The following is a 25,477-nucleotide window of genomic DNA, read 5'->3' as shown; positions in this document are numbered from 1 at the left end:
TTATTATCTGAAGCAAACCCATGTCATTACTTCCTGGATGGAGTTCCACAGATGCCAAAAGAAACAACACCAGTCCCATCAGACGTGTTTGGCTGACCTCCACAGTTTAAGTAGGAAGTGCAAATTTATTTGTGCTTGTTGTCAACATGCCTATACAGATGCTCCAACATGCAACGTCACTGTCTGTTCTGCTCTGAAGAGTGAGGTACGTTGAAAGGCTTTGTGGTTCGAAGATCTGATAGTAGAGGTGGTTTTGGCTATAACTTAGGCATTTGAATTGTCTCAGGCTGCAAGGGAACAGTTTGAGGATGTCATGGAGGTCATGTTGGTGCATACAGTTCCACAGCAACAGCATTATTCAACCTGGTCATGCTCATCGGATTCCTGCCATTCGCTGTTGGACAGTGGCCCTCTTCCAATACAGGTTCCCCTTGTGTCCTGATTGTTTCCATGGGAACGGCCATACTCACTGTCCACACTGGCAGGCACAGTGCATGGCCTGACATAACCAAGGCCATACAGTAGCTGCTTGCCTTAGCTGCCCACGCAGCTGTCCTCGGTCATGGATGTGGAGTTTACAGATGTCCGGCAGTGTTCCGGCAGTGCATGGCCAGCAACTCAGCATTCCCTGCAAGATCTATATTACGCTGTGCATTAAGCTATAGCCATCCTGTTTGCAGGTTGATAATAGGGCCATTGGGTCCCTCATGAATCTTGAAACCCACCACCACTTGGATGGACCAGCTCTTTCCTAAACTGATCATTGTTTGGTCAGTTGTTCATGCCAGATGATGATCAATGTTGTGTATCAGCTTGTCATGAGGGCAATCACGTTTTTGGGAGTGACAATGCAACATCAGAAAACATTTCTGGTCTCGACACATTCATGTTTCACGTTCAGGATTCTATGTTTCTTGTTTCCCTCTGCATTCGGTTCCAGATATTGGATGAGCTCTGGCACAAGTTCAGGTCTCTGTTTTTGCCTGGACTAGGCACTGCAGAGGACAACAAGGCTCTTATAATGCTTAAACCTACAGCCACTCCTAAGTTTTGTTGTGTTTATCTACCCTTTCTGTCCTGCGACCAGATGTCATGGTCAAATTGGATGGATTGCAAGACATGGGAATCACTGAACCAGTTCATTATAGCCAGTAGGCTATGCCTGTGGTGGCAATTCATAAGCCTACAGGGGTGCTTCATTTGTGCTGGGATTTTAAGTCCACCATTAACGCCCAATCAATAGTGGATTTCTACCACATTCCATGAACCACCGAAATTCTCGTGAAGCTGGCTGGTGATGAGTGTTGTTTAAAAGTTGACTTGGGGAAGGTGTAGCTGAGGTATTGTCTCAATTCTGCCTCCAAATAAATCAACGTTATTAACACTCTCTTCAGTTATACCATTATACATGCCCGTCTTTCAGCACTGCAAGTGCCCCTGCCATTTTTTCAGATCCTTAGAACACCTCATACAAAATGTCCAATGCTGTGCAAACTATCTAGATGACATCATTGTCACTGGTCCCTCATAGCAGGAAAATCTCACTAACCTTTGTATATGTTTACTAAGCTGCAAGCGGTGGTCTTAAGTGCAATCTGCAAATGCTGAAATTTTTTCACAGGGAAATCGAATACCTGGGTCACCTTATTTCGAATCGCGGCATCAAATCTATGAAACAGCATGTGGCAGTGATTTCCAACCATTCTCTACCACGGAACCTGGTTGGTTGATTTGGGGGAGGGGACCAAAGAGCGATGTTATGGGCCCCATAGGATTAGGGAAGAGTGAGGAAGGAAGTCAGCCATGCCCTTTCAAAGGAACAATCTCAGTATTTGCCAAGTGATTTAGGGAACTCACAGAAAACCTAAATCAGGGTGGCTGCACATGGGATTGAACTATCATCGTTCCGAATGTGAGTCCAGTGTGCTAATAACTGCACCACCTCGCTCAGTCACACAACCTGAAGGAACTCCAGTCGTTTCTGAGTAAAGTAACTTGTTATTTAAAATTTCTCCACAGTGTGATGGATATCATGCATCCACTCAACAACCTGTGTAAAAAAAGGTTGTTCCTTTCATTTGGTTGAAGGACTGTGACAGAGCAGCATAAAGTCACTACTCAATTCACTGGTGTGAGTTGGCACTTTTACACCAGATTTGGGACAGTCTTGGTTCAGGAAAATGCTGACAGTTCAGAACAGCCTATCATGTATGTCTCGAAGATGTTGAGAGCTGCATAACACAATTATTCTGAAATCAGAAAGGAGGCTTTGGCCATTATGTATGCAGCCTGAAAGTTCTACATCTTCAACTATGGCAACAAATTCCATCTCATCACCGATCATAAGCCGCATGTGGCATTTTTTGGCTCTTGTTCACACCTTTGTGGTAGCATTGGGCTCTAGCATTGAGCTTTGTTTTGGAGTGTGTGTCACTATGAGAGTCACTATAGACTGACAGCACAGCATACAAATGTGGCTGTGGTTTTGCACTTGCCAATGGGACCTCACCCAAGGCTGAGTTGTCTGTTTTCAAATCAATGATCATTTGCAGCAAGTGGTGGATTGACTTCCAGTGATGGTGCATTGCATAGTCCAGGCCACCTGTGAAATCCTGTGCTCTATCAGGTGACGTAGTTTGTATCTGGTGGCTGGCATGAGCATTTGCCTGCCAAGGTGTCTGGTCTGCTCTACAATTATTTCCTCCTCCATCATCATCTGGCAGTCAACAATGGCGCAATTCTCCTTAACACCGACACAGACAACCTCGTGTCATTGTCCCTTGCATACTCACTCTCCTATACCACGGGCACTGGAACATGACATGCCTGAAGGCCCTTGCACGGCGATTTGTCTACTGGCCTGGCATTGATTCTGAAATTGAGAAGATTGTTTGTGACGACTTGTGCTACATGGCCCGTGTCCAGACAGCAGTGGGACCACACCCAGACTGACTTTGCAGACACTTTCTGTAACACCATATGGTTCATAATAGTTGATGTACTGTCCAGTTATCCTTATGTCATGCGCCTGCATTCTACCATGGCAGAAGCTACTCTGCGGGCTCTCACTTAGGTTTCCACGATCGCAGGGCTGCTCCAGACAATTGTCTTTGATAATGGGCCACAGATCACTTTGGCATTGATCCAGACTTTCTGTACCCACAATCGTATTATAAACCTTACCTCTGAAACATTGTACCTGCACTCAAATGGGGAGGTGGAGTGTATGGCGTGTACATTTAAGACTCAGTTAAAGATGTGCTTGGCTGATTCATGAGCAGACTCAGCATTGCCTCTGTTTCTCAGCACCTACAGGATCGCCCTGCTGAATGGCCACAGCCCAGCAGAATCCTCCACGACGATCAGCTCCAGATGTTGCTTCATAAGCTCTGCTTCACACCATGACCTGATGTGTGTTAGTGTCGGCTGAATTATGCTCCAGGCAACCAAGTCTGTGCATGTACTTTTGGTCGGCAGCCTGAGTGGGCACCGGTAATAATGTGTGCAATGTTATAGTCAGCGGAAGCTCATGGTGAATGCCAGTGGGGTTGCCCCTCTTTTGCCACCAGAACCAGCTGCATCCTCAGTGTGGTCCTAAAACTCCCCATCTGCAGCTGCCAGTGAGGAACACTCCTGTGAGTGTAGCCCCACACTTGGCACATGGCACCTGGCAATACGGGTGTGCCCTGGTTGATGTGCTTTTGGATGACAGTGATGTCAGGATACCGGTGTCTGACGGCAGCTGCCTAGATGCCACCCTTCAGCAGGAGCACTGGGTGGCCCATTCCCCATCGTTTCAACCTCTTTCCATCACTACCAACACCACATCTCCCGCATCATCACCATCTGTGGGGTCTTTACTGTGCATAGCTTGCTACCATCTGGGCCCCTTCGAGTTGTATGCCCTGATGGGCCAGAGACAACTGGTCCCCAGTCTCACAACAATGATGCCCCTTTGGGTGCAGACGAGCCAGTGGTGACGAGTACCATTGACTTTCAGCTGATATTGACATATGGCCACTACAGCTGAGTCATCTAGGTGGACCATCTGGCCTCCTTGGCCATGACAGCCCGTCATCGGCGAGCCCACATGGTTGGTCCTCCACTTTCATTCACCAATGCCTGCTGCACCAGCTCCCCAGAGGAGGCGAGGGATGTGTTTGTGTGCCAACATATGCTGCCGCCATGTCCGCAACATTCTCATTTAGAGCCACCCATGAGAAGGCAATATAGGGGCACCTGCATCACGCGATGACAGCCCCTGATGCCAGATGAGTGTTCCACCTACACACCACCAGTGTGGTCTTGCTCACTTGTGCTTCAGCCATACTAAGCAGAGGTTTCACTCTGAGACTTGGACATTTACGTTTAATTGTAGGCTGAACATTACTTGTGATCAGATTTGACCTGAACTTGTATTCTTAAGTTAATATTCTTTCACGCTTGTGTGATTCTGGTTCTTGGCTCACTGCCGCTGTTTATATTTGTGTGTTGTTCTTGTCAATAAGAAACTGTAGATACTACAGCAAATGTCCATGGATTTGCTTTCCCCTTTCACTAATGTCCATATCATTCCTCCCGCTGTCTTCTGTTGTGCTCCCCACATACTTGAAAATTTCACTTTTTTTCGTGCTTGCCTTGTAATACATGTTCAGATATCCATTGCTTCTCTCTTTTTATTCCTTGTTGTGACTATCACTTCATACTTCTTTGCATCATTCCACCACTTGTTCCCACATATTTAGCCTTTCTTGTACCTCTCCTCCTCCTCCCATTTCCCCACAGTATCAAATCAACTGCAAACACCACTGCTATCATATTATCTCCATTTGCACTGCCCCTCCTGTCATCCACAACATTGACTGAGCAACCTTTACCCAGCTTGGGTGTTTACCATGATGCTTCATAAAACGTGACATCGGAATTGGTGAGTCAGAATCCTTTTTCACAAATTTCTTATGTCAACTTTTATTTGACAAAGTAACACCAAATATCTAAATGCCTGACACTGAAAACAGCATGAAGATTTTAGACATAAGGGTCGTTCAGACATATGTACTATGCTTTTACATATATTGAGAACAGCACTGGCATGTGAAAGTAAATATTTTCAAGTTTTCTATTACTTTGCTTAATTAAACACTAAATTTTAGTCACACTAAAAGTTTTCTACTTTTCCAACAATTCAATGTTCTATTCTGGAAGTTTCCATCACATCTACACATATTACAAATTAAAGCCCCCAACCCGGTTTTTCTGTCTATGTGTAAAGCATAATTTCAGGAACTTGATATGGTTTCCATTAATAAACAGACTTATTCTTGAGGAAGGTCTGCTATGCAAGAGAAGTTGTCCAGCTGTAGATACTTAGTATCACCTGTATGAAGCTGGCATGGGTCACTAGTAACTTCTACTTTGCAATAAGTGAGTTGTGCTTTTCCACAGCAATGTGTAATCTCCAATGTTGCTGATTTTTAATAAGTTGTTTGCCTGGCTTACGACTTCATCTCCAGTAAAGGTGTCCAGTACCAATACCCTCTACAGATTTCTACACAACAAATGGTGACATTTTTAGAATGTACTCTTGTGGTGTTTTACAACAATACCTTCATTCTTGTATAATGGCTTTGTTCTGGTACTATTTCTGATCTCTGATCAGTCCTCATGTTATGGATCTGATCAAGGTTGCCATTACTTTTTTGCTGAAGTGACCACCATAATGTGTGATGGTGGGATGTTTTTTATTGCAGTGAGTGTAGATCTTTGTTTAACCACTTAGGTTGTGGGAATAGTTTAAACAGCTTCTTTTCATTCTTCTCCTGTCTGGTCAAGCCATGTAGGTCCTTGGCATCAAATGTGGTTAAAGATATATCTTAATAAATCAAACCTGCAATGGGAGGACTGGTTGCAGCTTCAATACACATTGTGAGATACACAAAATCAGAAACAAATTCCACCTTACTCAGGACATAGTTTGTTTGTTTTTGCTTTAGTTGAAGACATTTCTTCCCTTTCTATGCTATCATTAGCATTTTTTAAAAATTGTTATTCTGTCTCATATAACACTGTTATTTTATGCTGGTAATTTTATCAATACCAGGACAGGCTGTATATGTATGGTACATAAAAATCTATCTACACAAAACAACTAATACTGTTATATGAGACAGAACAATAAACAAAAATCCACTGAATACACGGTGAGTAGAAGGAAAGGTACATACTTTGAAGGGTGATTCTGAACAAAAACATTAATATGGACATGTGCCTATTCTGAATGGTGTCCAAGACAGAACACATTTAACATCACTTTTGTACATTTTTCTTGAATAACTCGAAAACCGCACCCTCCAGGGAAATGTCTCACAGTACAAAATTACACTACATTAAATTTCATACAAAAATGGTTCTATTAACTTCTTCTCTAGGGATAATAGTTTGCACAAAGAGAGCACAAGAATAGCAAAAATCTAACTCAACAAGAATATTGAAAAACTAGCTTAGCACGCATGCGCTGTAGCTTACGTAGTTTGTGTGAGCCATATCCTACCATTATAAGTTTCTAGCCGTGATGGAACAGTCATTTATTTAAACATTTATTTATCATGTTCTGCGGGATCACTTCAGCCAAAGCTAATTGGTCACTGAATGAATCAGTATGTAGTTTACAGAATGCAAATTAGAAAAATTATAAACAAAAAACTGAAGAATTAATAAAACACAAAAAACAGAGAATACCTGAATAAATAACAAATTACAGAGGCAAGTTATCAACTACTGTGAGAAACTCCTATGCATAATAGAAGTAGTGTGTCACAAAGAGACATTTCCACTTGGATTTTAGAATATGGCGTTTATCAATTTTTTCAGTTCTATTGGAAGCCTATTCAAAATAAAACATGCTGAACAATGTGTACCTTTCTGTGGAATGCTTAAGAAAGTGTTATCCAAGGATATATCATCTTACCATCTTTGAATGAATGTTGCTGTTTCTGTTGAATTAGTCAATATTCTTCACAACAAAACCCACGACAAAATGAATACATGCACAACAACAGCAGAGTTAGAATACTGAGGCATCTGAACAATGGCCTACACGAAGTTTGAGAACTAACATTGCAGATAAGTTTGACTTCTTATTTCTGAGCTAAAAATATTCTTGATGAGTACACAGTGTTGTCCCAAAAATAACATAATACAAAATAATAGAATGAAAGGAAGCAAAGTAAACAAGGTTTTGTGCTTCAGTACCAGAGACAGTGAAGATAATTCTTATGGTGACGGTAGTAGCATTCAGTTTCTGCATTAGATGTTTAATGTGATACTCTCATGATAGCCTTCCATCTACATTCACAGCCCTAAGAATTTAAAGCAAGCAAGCAATAAAGGAAGCAAAAGAAAAATTCGGAGTAGGTATTAAAATCCATGGAGAAGAAATAAAAATGTTGAGGTTCGCCAGTGACATTGTAATTCTGTCAGAGACAGCAAAGGACTTGGAAGAGCGGTTGAACGGAATGGACAGTGTTTTGAAAGGAGGATATAAGATGAACATCAACAAAAGCAAAACGAGGATAATGGAATGTAGTCGAATTAAGTCGGGTGATGCTGAGGGAATTAGATTAGGAAATGAGACACTTAAAGTAGTAAAGGAGTTTTGCTATTTGTGGAGCAAAATAACTGATGATGGTCGAAGTAGAGAGGATATAAAATGTAGACTGGCAATGGCAAGGAAAGCCTTTCTGAAGAAGAGAAATTTGGTAACATTGAGTATAGATTTAAGTGTCAGGAAGTCATTTCTGAAAGTATTGGTATGGAGTGTAGCCATGTATGAAAGTGAAACATGGACGATATATAGTTTGGACAAGAAGAGAATAGAAGCTTTTGAGATGTGGTGCTACAGAAGAATGCTGAAGATTAGATGGGTAGATCACATAACTAATGAGGAGGTATTGAATAGAATTGGGGAGAAGAGGAGTTTGTGGCACAACATGACAACAAGAAGGGACCAGTTGGCAGGACATGTTCTGAGGCATCAAGGGATCACAAATTTAGCATTGGAGGGCAGCGTGGTGGGTAAAAATCGCAGAGGGAGACCAAGAGATGAATACACCAAGCAGATTCAGAAGGATGTAGGTTGCAGTAAGTACTGGGAGATGAAGAAGCTTGCACAGGATAGAGTAACATGGAGAGCTGCATCAAACCAGTCTCAGGACTGAAGACGACGACAACAACAACAACAACAACAACAACAACAAGAATTTAAAATGGTCAACTTCTCTGACTGTCTGACCATCTTTGGAAATTAAAATTTCATTTTTACAAGAGTTCCATGTCCAAAACTTAATGCATTACATTTTGTTCAAGGTAAGTGTTAATCTGTTATCTGAAAGCCATGTTCTGATGTTAATGACTACCCTATTAGCTACATCATTTATATTATGTTCTCTTCCCTGTTTGTTGAGACTTCTGCTTTCCACTTGATCATAAAATTCCATAATGTTATGACTTATGCATAATATTTTATTATCTACACAATAAAATGCTTTTGCTAAGTCAAAGAAAATTCTGACTGTCCTCAACGTACCACTTACACCTATTAATGCCTCATGCTCAAAAGAATAAATAGTATTTTCTGTGGATACACCCTTCTTGAAACCTGTCTGAGAATCTGACAGCAAACTATTTGTACTGAGATGTGCCATTAATCTCTTATATATTACTTTATCAAAATATATCTAAAAACAAAGATGATGAGACTTACCAAACAAAAGCGCTGGCAGGTCAATAGACACACAAACAAACACAAACATACACACAAAATTCTACCTTTCGCAACCAACGGCTGCTTCGTCAGGAAAGAGGGAAGGAGAGGGAAAGACGAAAGGATGTGGGTTTTAAGGGAGAGGGTAAGGAGTCATTCCAATCCCGGGAGCGGAAAGACTTACCTTAGGGGGAAAAAAAGGACGGGTATACACTCGCACACACACATATCCATCCCCACTTTATCAAAATATTTATAAAACACTGAAAGCAAAGGCATTGGCTGGTAATTGTCTATGTTCACCCATTCAAACTTTTCATAAAGTGGCTTCACTAATAAGTATTTCAATCTGTAAGGAAAGTGGCCACACCTGTAAGGTATATTATGCCGGTGACGAAATACTGAACTAACGTAAATGCACTGATCTTCATAATCCTACTTGAAATTTCATCTTACCAACAAGAGTCTTTACTTTTTAATGAGATAATAACTGATTCAGTTTAATCTCTTCTCGTTTCCTATAGCTCCACGTGATGTAGTTGTCTCAGAACGCCAGCTTTGAAGTGTTTTACATATTAACTTGTACCAATAAAATTTTGATTTAACTTGTTAACAATTTATATGAAGTGATTATTAAATATTTTGCATAATTCTGGCACATCACTAACCGTTTCTTTGCTTTGCAGATTGAAATATTAGCATGATGATATAGAAAAACAACCAATTTCAATTTTTTTTCATGGTTCGCTAAGTGTATTATTATCTAAAATATTTCATAAGAACCTGGATTCATTTTACTATTGGCCAAAAGTAGTGTTCCAAACTAAAAGCAGAAAAAAAAATCACAACAGATCTCCAAATCCTCTGAATTTTACCATCATGAGAACACACTCTAATGAATAGCTTTACAAGCATCTGTCAAATACAGATATGATTATCTGAGAACCACATCATGTACTATGACTTCTCTCTTCACCAATCTTCTTCAAATGTTACACAGATCAATAACAGCATCTTTGGTTGCTCTACACAATATTGTACATTCTTTCTTGTGATTAGTCTTCTTACCAGCAGAACAACAATTAAAAACAATGCTTATTGTCAACATGTGTTTTTGAGTTATGATAGAGAGTAGCGCTTCATTAATATTTCTATCTCACAATAACATCACAAACAACTTTTTGGACATGTAATTCCTATGGAATCACTCTCATGGACTGACAGAACTATTCTTTTTTGTTTCATTCTGACAGAAAACAGACCGATGAACTTTATGCATCGTTCTTAGACTTACACAGCCTTGGAAGTATAGCCTGATGTCACACAGAGCACGACAAATGAAATGTTGAGGGACTTTTGGGTACATAATGTAAAGAATAAGAAAAGAAATCCTTAATTTCTTTTGCACTTTAAAATTGGAAACTGTTTATAACACTAATATAAAACATATAAAACATGATGAAAACTGTGTACAGTACATTTAAATTCCTACCTCTAGGAAGCCTGATCTGAATGGTGCTCTATGGTGTTCCCAATGAAGCAGCTGATTCATGCGTTGGTGAGGGTGTGTGGAATTTAACTGAACAGAACCCAGCTGTGATGGTCTATTGTCTACTTCAGATCTGCAGGTCTCAAATTGCTCACGTGGTTGGCCATTTATATCACATGTACATTCTAATAACTTATGAGTGAGACAGGTTTCATTTTCATCATATGACAGTAGGTCCTGGAGGAAAAATGTGTATTAGAACTACTAGAAGTGAACCACATTAGCATGCGGTGACTTTTCTATGTCTACAGAAACTTCACTTCCAGAAAGTACAAATAATTTGCAGATAAAAACTCCTCTTCCCCTCCTCAGATTTTTTGAAGGTTGCATAAAGAATTAATATCAAAGGCTTTTGTTTGCAGGAACAGTATTCAGAAATTACCTGTGACCAAAACAGGTAGCTATGTGCAAATGTGGGGAAAAAGACAACTACACAGAAGATTTCCAGGCTCATGTTGACGATATGAAGTGGCTATATGCAAGTAAATGTATGCCAAATTTGTTCATAAACTTCACTAACTTATCTGGAAAAACCTGAAGGAAGTACCTACAATAAGTTTCACAAGTGTTCACTTGTTCACTAACTGAAAATTTTTTTTTGTATTTTGCACCCAATGTGCTTTTTCTAGACAAAGCAGCTCCATGAAATCTCTAAAATCTGATCATTTCATGAATGAACTATTTAGTTTTTTTTTATTTTTCCAACCAGTAGTTTATGGGCTACAGATAAGTAGCGATAGCTTTGTAAAAATTGGTTTGTGTGAAAAGAGAACTTAACTTTTCAATTCCTTGCAGCATTACCTGTACATCATTTGATTTTCTGTACACATCGAAAAGTCACTCTGTACGTATAGTTAACAAAAAACTTTATAATCAATATACAAATAATTTTACCAGTTATCTAGTAGATAAAGTTAGCAAAGAGTTTTAGTTACCTTCAGATATTATTTATTAATCAAGTGTTTTTTTCAAATAACAAGGAAGATGGAAATAATTAAAGATAACAATAGAACAAAATGACTGCATATTGAGGCTTTGATTACAATGAGCCAAAAAGCGTAATTCAGATATTTTTACTATTTGGTATGACGCTATTGCCAGCATTCATCTTTTAGTTACACGTATGGTACTTAGGGTACTTGTGGTATACTTATAAGAAGAAAATAATGAAAATAAAGAAAAAATTAAAATTATGAAATTTACTGCAGTTTGCACTGTTTTACAGCAAAGTTTTGTGTCATCACCTGTGTAACAGCCATGTCATCTGATCTCATCACAGCTCTCACACTGTGATCACCTGGTAATATTCAGTCACTTGGGTTAGTACTTTATTTCATATGATTATATATGTTTTATGTAGTGAAACATTGACAGGGGCTGTACATTTTGTGTGTAGATGCTGGTGGAATAGGTCACTTTCTGGAAATAACAAAAAACTGCATTGGCTGTGAGCTACAGGCTTGAGGCTGCTGTGTTGGACTGCGGTAGCAAAGTGAAACCTTGAACAAAGTCTCTGATGTTGCATCTGAGTTATATGTCTTCACCCAAAGTTGAATGGTAGGCTGTAGCTGTGTCACAAATCTCTGGACAAAACGCAAATGAGGGTATTGGCCACAAAGTTGCCCCTTTCACCTGAACAACAGTTATGAGGTGCTGTCTGCTGTTGAGAATAAATTGGAGATAACATGGGCATCAAACAGATTCTTTGGAGAGGTCTGGGTAAGTACAGAGGATGAGTACAGTACTAAGTATCAGTTCCATCAGTAGGCAGGCAGTAGAATACTTCGGTGAAATAGCTGGCATTTCTGGTAAGAAGTCTCTTGTGCTCTACTGTGTTCCCCATGGTGTCCCTTTTGATATATGGAAACAGTTCTGCCAATGGATAGTGAGTACACTGGCAAATTATGGCTCATGTAATCATGCGTAACATTTGCTGCCTGGATTGACAGGCAATCCTCAATTCCTTTACATAGCATGCTTCAGTAATGAAGACAGCTAAGTTCATATGTAATGTGGAAGCACATATCATGATTTACAGTATTGTTCTCAGAACCAATTAAGGTCCTCTGGTTTGGATTCAAAAAGAGGGCCACTGGAGGCCACATAAAGTAGATATTTTAGGTGTTGCGAAACAACTCAGGTCACTTAAGAAAGGCAAGTCTTTCGCTCCAGATGGTATACCAATCAGGTTCCTCTCAGAGTATGCAGACACAATAGCGCCATTCTTAGCAATCATATACAACTGCTTAATTGACGAATGGTCTGTTCCTAAAGACTGGAAAGTAGCACAGGTCACACCAATATTCAAGAAAGGAAATGGGAGTAATCCATTAAATTACAGACTCATATCACTGACCTCAATTTGCAGTAGGATTTTGGAGCATATACTGTACTCGAACATTATGAATCACCTTGAAGAAAATGACTTACTAATACATAACCTACATGGATTCATAAAATATCATTCTTGTGCAACACAGCTAGCAACATAGATAATACTGTGGGGAAGGCGAAACAAAGATGGCGCTTTGTTGACAAAACACTTAGAAGATGTGACAAACCCACTAAAGAGACAGCCTACATTACACTTGTCTGTCCTCTGCTGGAATATTGCTGTGCGGTATGGGATCCTTACCAGTTGGATTGACGCAGGACATCAAAAATGTGCAAAGAAGGGCAGCTCATTTTGTGTTATCGTGCAATAGGGGTGAGAGTGTCACTGATATGATATGCAAGTTGGGGTGACAGTCACTAAAACAAAGGCGGTTTTCTTTGCGGCGAGATCTATTTACGAAATTTCAATTATCAACTTTCTCTTCCGAATGCGTAAATACTTTGTTGACACCCTCCTACGTAGGAAGAAATGATCATCACAATAAAATAAGAGAAATCAGAGCTTGAACGGAAAGATTCAGATGTTCCTTTTTCCCACACTCCATTCGAGAGTGGAATGGTAGAGAAGTAGTATGAAAATGGTTCGATGAACCCTCTGCCAAGTGCTTAAGTGTGAATTGCAGAGTAACCAAGTAGATGTAGATGCCACCTGTGGGAGGTGTGTGCCTGGCACAGTCTCCGCCACACCATCTGCCTGCGACTGACGCACAGAGCAGCACTGACTGACTTTCTCTGTGTTATTCTAGTTTGTACCATGCTCATCAATTGTGTTGTGTCTTGTGGAGTCCCGAGAGGCTATTTTCGTTATCGATCAGACGTTATGAATAAAGTTATATTTTTGTGTCTTGGATAAGTTTTGTGTATTACTTGGTTATTACAGAACTGGCAACGAGGATGGGATTCAACTGTGCAGTAACCAAGTATTACGCAAAACTCATCCAAGTCACAAAAATATAGTTTATTCATAACCTCTGAATTATAATGATAATAGCCTCTTGGGACTACACAAGACACATCACAACTGATGTGCACGACTAGAATAACATACAGAGAGTCAATCAGTGCTGTTCCACCCATACATGGGCATGAGTCTCAGACGCAGATGGTGCAGTGGAGACCGTGTGTGTGCACGCCTCCTGCAGGCAGGCTCGGGCTGGTACAATTGGCGGCCGACTCAAGTGCACAAGCACAGCAGCACCACATTCGGCACAGTTACACTCACACGTACTAGTAGTAGGATACAGTGATTCGTTCCTGCATATCGCAAATATAAAATATTAAAATGATATTATAAAGGGGTGCCCTGAAAAGTAATGTCTCTGAATTTCTTATATAAAAACTCTTAAAGCTTTTTAAATAAACTTTATTAACCTTCTACATCTTTATTCTTCATGTCTACATATTTATTTTCAACATAGTCATCCTGATGATGAACACATTTTTCCCAAAGAGAGACCAGTTTGTTGATACCATCATTGTAGAATGTCTGACTTTGTTGGCAGAGCCATAACCTCGCCCCTGCTTGCACTGCTTCATCACTATTACAGCAAAGCCCTCGAAGCAGTTCTTTTGAGTTTTGGAAACAGATAAAAATCTGTTGGGGACACAGTGGGACTGTATGGAGAACGATCAATGGCAGTGAACCCAAAGCATAGGATTGTCGCACATGTTCCAGAGCCCAGGTGTGGTCTGGCATTGCCATGCCGAAGGAGTGAGTGAGTCACATCTGGATTATAGCACACTGATTCTCATGCACCGATGTAGTTATGACTGACACACACACACACACACACACACACACACACACACACACACTCTTCAGATCCCTCTATCAGCAGAGGGTTGCAAGCACTTAGATACAAAGAATAAAGATGTAAAATGTTAATAACATTTGTTTTATCTGAAAACTTTTAAGAGTTTTCACACAAAAAATTTGGAGGCTTTCCTTTTCAGCATGCTTGCATAATTAACTTCATGAGCATCAATGGTAAGGTCTAGAAATTAATGTCACTAATTAATGATGATAATGATCACACAGTATTTAGAAGAGAAAGATGGCTGTAAATGGAAGTGAATAACTGTAAAGTCTTATTTTCTAACTTGAATACAACACTGTCAATGGTGGTGACATTTATCGCTGTAAAAAAGAGAGAGAGAGATCATACCTAGTGAGATTATTACAGATTCTGAACACAGTAACTGGATACCTTTTGTAGATTATCTACTGAAAAAATTGCAGTGGCAAGGAACTTGGATGTCACATACAAATGTATTCATCATGCTATGATAAGGCAAGATTTCAAATTATAATATTACAAAGAAATGCAATGGGTGGCCATCAATTACACTCAGTTGTGTAGACTCAAAGTTGATGAAGTTCTCCCACTTGCCTCTGAAAAGGCAGTATGCAGTTCTATTGCATTTTCCTTACAAGATGAAAGCCTAATATTGCTGCTAGACACATTAAAAAGTGAATAACTACTTCTAGCTTTTGAAGCTATTAGTCCCTGCCTCAGGGAAGAATGCGAGGAGGTTAGAGAAGGATATAGAAGAGGGTCAGGTCACTCAAACCCCAGGTTGAGAAGGACTCACCTTTTATGAGGACAATGGGAAAAAACTAAATACCATATGAGCAATGCCATGAATCATATGTAGTTTCCCTCAAAAGGGATTATTCATTCACTGATGCAGAGATTTAACAAACACCTTCACATTATTGGACTATCTTTGGAGAATGTCCTAGCAATAGCAATCATATGCAATAACTACGGGATTATAAACTACCAATACCACAGATATAGCTAAAATACAATAAAAATGGTGTATGTACGATCATGCAACTGATGTGTAATCAGTCATTGCCATTTTCTGCCATGGCACTTGTGAAATATATGATTCTGAGACAAGTAACACTGTCAAAGAAACCAAGCAGCCACTCCTCCTTAGTGTCATTATTAACAAGTAGTATTAAGGAAGAATATTCACAACAGTATTCACAGGTGCCCTAGTTATGTCCTGAATGTTAGCAAGAACTGATTTGTAGAAATTGCCAGCAACATTTCACCATTGGCAGTAGTGTATCAGAGCTGACCATAGCACACACCGGCAGATCAGTCACAGTGTGGTTCATTCCTATGTCCAAACAAGCACCAAGCACACTGAAACTGAAACTATCACTGAACACTATTCCAACATACTTACAGACCGATATAGGAGCACAATCAGTTTTAATCAATGGAAAAAAGTAAAGTCATCAACTGTCTACCAATGCAAAGAACACACAGGCAATTGGTCATGTACAATAATGGACAGTACCCAGTAACGGCCATATCACCATGTCTATCATGTATAAGAAATTTAGTAGGAATTTGATGATTCATGGGGCAGCATTTCCACTGACTTGAAATGCAAACTACTCAAATATGTTTCACACCACCCTCATTACTTAATCATTTGTGCTTTTCTACAGTGAGTCGTCTGTCTCAGTACTACTCTCACCACAGGAAGCCACTATGTACAGCCACCTGTGTAATGGTTATGAAAATAAAACTGCATTTCAGTATGTACCTTGCAGCGATCACTCATGAACCAAATCCAACTGATGATCGCCTATGAGTTACAATAAATCAAGGAAAATGCAATAGAACTGCATACTGCCTTTTCAGAGGCAAGTGGGAGAACTTCATCGACTAGGTGTCCATTGTAAACAACGGTACAAATTCCTCAACACCCTGGTTTGTGAAAGTGGAACATCTGGAATATGGTACCTGAATCAATAGCATCAGGTTCTTTTCACCAACGAGGGCAAGATTTTCCTGGCGCCTTTTGATCATCATAGAAGAGCATGGATGTGACCAGATATCAATGCACATCTCAGAAATACATTCTGCAAGGAGGTGGGTCAGTCATGTTTTGGACCAGTATCATATACATATGTCTCTCATCATTACTAAGAATAATTTGAGTACTATGCAGTACTGGGACAGGATCCTCCAATGGATTGTCCAACCTTACATCAATATTTCAGCAATAGGATCATCTTTCAAGATGATAATGCACATCATGCCCATCCTATCAACATCTGCCCCCATGAGACAGGACTGAACTAGTTTTTAAAAATTAAAAAACTTTATCCAGCACAAGAAAACTTTATTTTTATGGTTACCAGTTTTGGTCAGTTACTGACCATCTTCAGATATTATATTATATTGGTAGGTGGTAGTGGTGAACAGAGCAGGCGTTGCCAACTCCACAAATGCCAACTGCTCACCACACTGACGCTCATGGAGTTTGTAATGCCTGCCGCCACCTCTCAACATGGTATGAGGACTGAAGGTGGTCAGTAACTGACCAAAACCAGTAATGGAAAAAAAAAGGAAGTTTCAGCTCCTCCTTGCTTTTGCAGGGCTCGCCTCATTTCTTTCTCTGGAGAGAAGATGTGAAAGAAAAGTGAGACCAACTACACAACTAAAAGAACATCATGCCAGTTTCTTATAGCCAATGAGTTGTGTGCATGGTGATCACAAATAAAGCAAGTTCTGCAATGGATATATGTGGCAATTTGAAAGTGACATTGTGTAATCTTATACACGTGCATTTCCAGTACCATGCCAAGAATAACTATTGGCAAAACTATCTTGTGGCTAGTAATTTATCACTGAGGGACCACTACAGGTACCCTTAGATAAGGAATAAATAAAACTCTGTGATACTAAAATACAGCATTCAGACTGTGCCAATACAACCGGCTTCCATATGGCATGGCAAGTGACCATAAATGTTTGTGCCAATACAACCGGCTTCCATTTGGCATGGCAAGTGACCATAAATATTCAGTGGTATGTAGAAGTATTAATACATGTAGCACAATGTTCTGCACACAATGCCAGTACTCTGATTACAAGAAGAATGCCAGTAAAAATTATTTGAACACAGTAACTATTATACCACAAATTCAGGGCTTGGCTTTTCATACTGGTTATGATTTGTTTTCAAAATTTTCACATATAACTTGCCCACCTATTCCTCCCATTTTAATGAGTGTAGATCCATTCCTTGATGATCTTAGGAGTTATTGTTTACAGCAGCAAAGAAGGCTGCTATATGAAATATTGTCCTGGGAATTGAGGAGGCAAAGGGTGGAAGCAGAGTGAAGGAGGACAACAATCATGACTCAAGTGATAAATAAAAACTTATTTTGATAATGACATACAATGATATGAATATTAACACAAACCTTAAGTTCTTCTTTAGACAGGCGAATGGTACTATTGTTCTGTGGATCTACAACTGTACCACTTAGATCAGTCTTGCTTATTTGGCGTTGGAAGATTTTTTCTTCTATTGTACCCACAGAAACCAGCCTAGGAAAAGAAAAAAAGAAAAGGATGGTATAGTGAGAGACAAATGTATATTCACCATAACATAATATAAAGCACACACACTGACAGACATCTACCTCTACAACAACATGTGGCATGAGAAAAAGTGTATAACCTGTAAGTGTTATCAATTAATTTACATGTTGAACTTTTTTATTTATTACAAAATTATCTCTTGCCATTGCACTTGGTTCAGAATGCATGGTAAATCTAGACATGTTTCTCACTGGATACAACAACAACACCACCAATAATAACACACTACAAGCATATGGGGAGACTTACAAGTGACATGTAACGCAAATTTTCACAAACCTTAACAATGCATTGTCCATACTTGATCATATCTTCACTTCTCTCAACAAATTGTCATCCTTTTTTCACAACAAGAGTCACATCTTTAACATTTATCTGAGTGGTATAAAGTAACTTGGACACCTTGAGAACTCTTCAAATCACAGGCAGAAAAACCTCCGCGAATATAATTCAAACACATGCTTATTTATTTAATAAATGACATAGAAATTGGTGACAGAAAGCTGTGACATTACATTAGTTAGCTTAGATTAGATTACTTATTCATTCCATAGACCCACAAAAGAGAGGATCCTCCAGGGTGTGGAACATGTCAGATAAACACATTACAAAAATCATACAATGTAGGCTTTCACGGCCGGTGTTGTCTTCAGTTAAAACTTCCGGGCTGAGAGGCTGTGGTCGATGTATAAAATTTCCAGGACCACGGCCTCTCAGCCCGGAAGTTTTAACTGAAGACATTACAAAAATGTAATTAGAAAAGCTTGAGTTTCATTAATTCTAATGATCCTCAGTCAACAAACAGTACAATTATATACATGAATTAAAATTAAACTTCTAATAGTTACAGAATATCAAGAGCTCAGATGGCAACCCAGTTCTAAGCAAAGAAGGGAAGGCAGACAGGTGGAAGGAGAGTATAGAGGGTTTATACAAGGGCGATGTACTTGAGGACAATATTATGGAAATGGAAGAGGATGTAGATGAAGGCGAAATGGGAGATAAGATACTGCGTGAAGAGTTTGACAGAGCACTGAAAGACCTGAGTCGAAACAAGGCCCCGGGAGTAGACAACATTCCATTTGAACTACTGATGGCCTCGGGAGAGCCAGTCATGACAAAACTCTACCATCTGGTGAGCACGATGTATGAGACAGGTGAAATACCCTCAGACTTCAAGAAGAATATAATAATTCCAATCCCAAAGAAAGCAGGTGTTGACAGATGTGAAAATTGCTGAACAATCAGTTTAATAAGCCACAGCTGCAAAATACTAACGCGAATTCTTTACAGACGAATGGAAAAACTGGTAGAAGCCGACCTCGGGGAAGATCAGTTTGGATTCCGTAGAAATGTTGGAACACGTGAGGCAATACTGACCTTACGACTTATCTTAGAAGAAAGATTAAGGAAAGGGAAACTTACGTTTCTAGCATTTGTACACTTAGAGAAAGCTTTTGACAATGTTAACTGGAATACTCTCTTTCGAATTCTGAAGGTGGCAGGGGTAAAATACAAGGAGCGAAAGGCTATTTACAGTTTGTACAGAAACCAGATGGCAGTTATAAGAGTCGAAGGGCATGAAAGGGAAGCAGTTGTTGGGAAAGGAGTAAGACAGGGTTGTAGCCTCTCCCCGATGTTATTCAATCTGTATATTGAGCAAGGAGTAAAGGAAACAAAAGAAAAATTCGGAGTAGGTATTAAAATTCATGGAGAAGAAGTAAAAACTTTGAGCTTCGCCGATGACATTGTAATTCTGTCAGAGACAGCAAAGGACTTGGAAGAGCAGTTGAACGGAATGGACAGTGTCTTGAAAGGAGGATATAAGATGATCATCAACAAAAGCAAAACGAGGATAATGGAATGTAGTCAAATTAAGTTGGGTGATGCTGAGGGAATTAGATTAGGAAATGAGACACTTAAAGTAGTAAAGGAGTTTTGCTATTTAGGGAGTAAAATAACCGATGATGGTCGAAGTAGAGAGGATATAAAATGTAGACTGGCAATGGCAAGGAAAGCGTTTCTCAAGAAGAGGAATTTGTTAACATCGAGTATAGATTTAAGTGTCAGGAAGTCGTTTCTGAAAGTATTTGTATGGAGTGTAGCCATGTATGGAAGTGAAACATGGACGATAACTAGTTTGGACAAGAAGAGAATAGAAGCTTTCAAAATGTGGTGCTACAGAAGAATGCTGAAGATAAGGTGGGTAGATCACGTAACTAATGAGGAGGTATTGGATAGGATTGGGGAGAAGAGAAGTTTGTGGCACAACTTGACTAGAAGAAGGGATCGGTTGGTAGGACATGTTTTGAGGCATCAAGGGATCACAAATTTAGCATTGGAGGGCAGTGTGGAGGGTAAAAATCGTAGAGGGAGACCAAGAGATGAATACACTAAGCAGATTCAGAAGGATGTAGGTTGCAGTAGATACTGGGAGATGAAGAAGCCTGTACAGGATAGAGTAGCATGGAGAGCTGCATCAAACCAGTCTAAGGACTGAAGACCACAACAACAACAACAACAACAACAATAGTTACAGGTTTAATACTTATATCTGCTTTCATTAAATCCATCATTCACACAGTAGCTAGTTACTTGGCTATTAAAACCAAGTATTGTCAAAAATTGAAGTAAATTATTCATTTCAATGATCCTCAGTTAAGAACAGTCAAATTATGAACAAGATTTAAAATTAAACTTCCACTATTTACAGACTTAAGATTTACATCTGCTTTCCATACATCCAACATTCACATAGTAGGTAGGTAGTTGGCTGTTACAACCAAGTATTGTCAAAAATTAAAGTATAATAAATTTTCATTAAAATGGTCTACTGCACTTGTTAAAAAATTCATGGATGGAATAGAAGGAGTTGGCCACCAAAAATTCTTTTAAATTATGTTTAAATTGTGCCTTGTCTGAAACTAAACTCTTAAAGGTTGCTGGTAACTTACTGAAAATGTGTGTTGCTGAATACTGGACTCCTTTCTGGGCAAGAGTAAGTGATTTTAAATCTAGTTCCTAGTACTGATACTGTGTACTAAGCAGTTAGTTAGAAAAAGAGGTGTATTATTTACAACAAACTTCACTAAGGAATAAATACACTGAGAAGCTGTGATCAGTATGCCCAATTCTTTGAATAGGTTTCAACATGATGTTCTTGGATTTACACTACATATTACTCTTATTATACACTTCTGTATTCTAAAAATTTTTTCTCGGTTTGTGGAGTTACCCCAAAATATGATACCATATGACATAATGGAGTGAAAATAAGTAAAATATGCCAGTTTTTTTTACATTTATATCTCCTATGTCTGACATCATTTGCATTGCAAACACAGACTTGTTTAGGTGCTTTAGCAGTTCGTTAGCATGTCGCTCCCAACTGAACTTATTATCAAGTTGTAATCCCAAGAATTTCACACTCTCAACTTCTAACATTTCCATGTCATCATATTTTACACACACTAGAAGGAAATCTCTTGGAAGTTCTGAACTGCATATAGTGGGTCTTTTCAAAGTTTAATGACAGTGAATTGGCTATGAACCACTTACTAATGTCAGTAAAAATTTTATTAGCTGCCCTTTCTAAATTTTATATTTGATTTACTATTTATTGCAATGTTTGCATCATCTGCAAATAAGACAAACTTGGCATCTCGTAATTTAACAGATGACAGGTCATTAACCAGAATACATTTCCTATTTTTGTCAAGCAACATCACCTAAAAAGCTAATTACAAGAAAAAATCCTCCCTCTGTTGCTATAAATAAATACAAGTCTCTCAAGCATAATATGCTAACCATGAATGCAGTCTTTTCACCTTACTTTTGCTGGCACTCATCCCTGAGCTCGAAGACAGTTCCACTATGAAAGTTGCTCAGAGCTAACTGCAAATTTTGAAATCTAATGATTTAGAAATTTGAAAACTTCCATGAGGTGTCTCCAAACTATTCTGCTTCAAAATTGTTGCATGACTTCTACTCACTTTCCACTTTTTTTTATTTGTCATTTCTCTACTCGAGGTGGCAATTTGAAGAACTCGTAACTGTCTTGAATAAAATATGAATCCCATATATTCTTTTACTACTTATAGTCTCCTCATGTTCCTTACCAATTTCTTCAACTTTATTGGCAGCAGTATTGGTCACACTAATTGTCCGCCTTGTTGATAATTCTATACATGCAATGCGTCCAGTAGTTTGCTTTGAATATTTTATGTGCCTCACTTTCTAGTCTTTATTGTTAGCTTTTATTATAAAGCTTGGAGGTTTCCAAATCAATCCTTTAAACATGGGAGTTTTTTCCCACGCACTATTATATATGATAACAGTGTAGGCTGAAGCAATGAATTAAAACGTGTACCAGTGCTGGGATTTGAACTCAGGGCTCCTGCTTACTAGGTAGATGCACCATCCATTGTGCCACACTGGTGCTATGGCTACCACAGCTGTATGGACTACCTTAGTATGTCTCCCTATGATAAAGGTGGGACTCAATATGTTTCCGGAATATCAACTGTATATGATTAATTTACGATACTTATATAATTGTTAGCAAACTTTGATCACATTTGAGTCTTCTATCAAAGTATTTCAATTTTACCACCTAAGGCTATAAGTCTAGCTGCCTTCAAACTGTTAACTGCACTCAGTGCTGAAAAACAGAGATACACTTACTACCCACTATCTCCTAGATAACTGCTTTATTGTATACTACAGTTCTGTTCCTGCCCCAAACTAATGTTTGCGCTTATCCTAATATCCTCAACTGTGGCCACTACAATGCAAGTTTTTCTCCAGGCCCTGTAACTTCTGGCAAGCACACTAGTGTTGATTTCTAGTCCATTTCACATAAATAGTACAAACAGCAGTGTCAAACATTGGGGTGCCTCCATAATCTTCTATAACAAACATCAGATGTGAAACAAATCCTACTCTCTTCAGCAAAGAGCGCCACATACCAGTGATCCAGAGTCAATTCAGGTCCCCCTTGGTCCCCTGGTTACACATCAGTGATGGGGTGAGGAAAAGGAGGGTGCAGAAAGGGGCTACATTGTTGTTCATAAAAGAATGCCAAAGTCATCATATGCAGATGGCTGTGTACTGTCAGGTCAACACAGCCCTTCCTGCTGCCTCCTCCTCAGGGTTCTGATGAGAAATAATTTGTAGCTAAGGGACATCAGCTGGTGTTGTTGAACATAGATGACCAATAAAAAGCAGATCCATGTTTTATGTCTTACGATACCAAATGAATGTTAAAATTACATCAGTTGGTGTAAACTAATTCGGTGGGCAACTTCTTATGCTGAGAGCTCTTCTTACTGTAAAGTGACAATTTGTACTTGGTCTTACAAAAGAACTATCCAATCTGACATGTCAAAACCCGCCCTGAAATTTTTTATACAGGAAGAATACACTGAAAGAAATACAATGTAATTAGCAGTTGCCTTTGTGGTATCGTTAAGTGTTAACAACGGAGATAAAACTAAACTAATTTTCTTTTTGTGACAGTCTTTTTGTTGTGCCTATCTGCAACTCAGCATCTCCGCTATGTGGTGAGTAGCAACTTTCCTTTCCATAATATTGTTACATTCCATCTGGGATTTTCTATTGTTTGACCCAATTTTCTTTTAGTTTTCTTAGTACACTGAAGGAAAAAAAATGATACACTAAGAAGGAGTTGTGCAACATAAACAAAAGTTGGTAGGTCTGTTTCTATAGTTGAAAGATGATGTTTCACACCAGTCACATAAGAGAGGTGCTAGCAGTGCAACTATGAGGATGCAAATCAGGTTTGTTTTGAATATGTGCTGTAACAGTCATGATCATTAGTTAACTTTGAAATAGAACATCATGAGTCGATGTTACTCTAAAATACCTTCAAGACAACAAAGACACCATTATCAACACCTCACTGAGTTTGAACATAATAGGACTACAATAAATTGGATGTTTCATCCACGATACTGCAGAAAGACTTGGCTGGAACGCAGGCAATGTACATGACTGCTGTCAGCAGTCATCACGAGAATGTATGGTCACAAGAAGACTGAGCTGTGGATGGCCTCGTGGCACTACCAAGAGGGAAGACCATCTTGCAGCCCATCAAACTGCATATGCAGCAGCAATCTGAGCAGCAGCTGGCACTACAGATCTCACTTGAGGGCAGGGTGGAGGTCTGTTATGTTTTCTGGTGAAAGATGTTTCTGCCTAGGTGCCAGTGATGGGCATGTGTTGTTGGAAGGAGGCCAGTTGATGGCCTGCAACCAACCTCCATGCGTGCTAGATGCACTGGACCTACACCTGGAGTTATGGTCTCAGGTGTAATTTCACAAGACAGCAGGAGCACTCTTACGGTTACCCCATGCACCCTGACTACAAATTTGTATGTCAGTCTAGTGGTTCAACCTGTTGTGCTGCCATTCATGAACAGCATTTCACGGGGTGTTTTCCAACAGGGTAATGGTCGCCCACATACTGCTCTTGTAACCCAACATGCTCTACAGGGTGTTGACATCTTGCCTTGGCCTGCTCAATCACAACAACCATCTCCAATTGAGCATATATGGGACATCATCAGTAAACAATTTCAGTGTCACTCACAAACAGCATTACTGTCCTTGCACTAACCCGATATTCAGAGAATCAATCAAAATCTGTAAAATTAGACAGGCTATTTTCTGGGTTGGCAGTCTATATCAATGTATAGCGATGTTCCACATGATAAAGTACTTTTATATTGCCTGATAATTGTAAACAACAGAACAATACGCAATATGTAGTTCACCAGAGCCATCATATTTATTTCGAAAATTGGATGTTGGATTTGTCCACTTAACTTCCAGCACTAACTGCAACACTTCAAGAAAATAATTTAAATCAGAAGAGATTGGTGAGTGTGTTGAAATAACAAGGTGAGCAAGATTAAATAGCAGGGATTCTTAGCTCCTGATTGAACTTTACTTCGCCGCCTGATATCACAGTAAAGAACCAGTGGAACATAGTATGTGGCACCCATCAACAACAACCAAAAATAAATATGGCTGGGAGTAAGGAAATTTTACAAAGAACAAGAACAGCAACCATAAATTCGAAAGGATAGATGAATTTTGAGTACATATATTTGCAGGAATTGATAAACAGCTGAAATCACGCTGTAGTGAAAAATCAACTGCTAACACTGTGAATCAAGAATTTTTGAAGAGGTTTGGGTAGAGTGAGAGTGAGTGAGAGTGAGAGTGAGTGTGTGTGTGTGTGTGTGTGTGTGTGTGTGTGTGTGTGTGTGTGTGTGTGTTTGGATCTTATGGGTGCTCAACAGCAAGGTGATCAGCACACTTACACTCATTAAAG

The 25,477-nt window shown here is 39.3% G+C and overlaps 1 protein-coding gene across 1 annotated transcript in view; it reads right to left on the bottom strand.

The window, feature by feature from the left end:
- Positions 1–25,477, bottom strand: part of LOC126176466 (DNA repair and recombination protein RAD54B-like) — a 359,746-nt gene that overhangs the window by 21,352 nt on the left and 312,917 nt on the right. The window contains exons 15-16 of the mRNA XM_049923623.1: positions 17,941–18,067; positions 10,254–10,487 (exon numbers count right to left, since the gene is read on the bottom strand). Of these exons, the coding sequence (XP_049779580.1) occupies positions 10,254–10,487; positions 17,941–18,067 (361 nt within the window). The remainder of the gene's footprint in view (positions 1–10,253; positions 10,488–17,940; positions 18,068–25,477) is intronic.

This window comes from Schistocerca cancellata, chromosome 3 (genome assembly GCF_023864275.1).
Source record: "Schistocerca cancellata isolate TAMUIC-IGC-003103 chromosome 3, iqSchCanc2.1, whole genome shotgun sequence".
Classification (NCBI taxonomy): Eukaryota; Metazoa; Arthropoda; class Insecta; order Orthoptera; family Acrididae; genus Schistocerca; species Schistocerca cancellata.
This window is presented reverse-complemented; position numbering and strand designations above follow the sequence as displayed.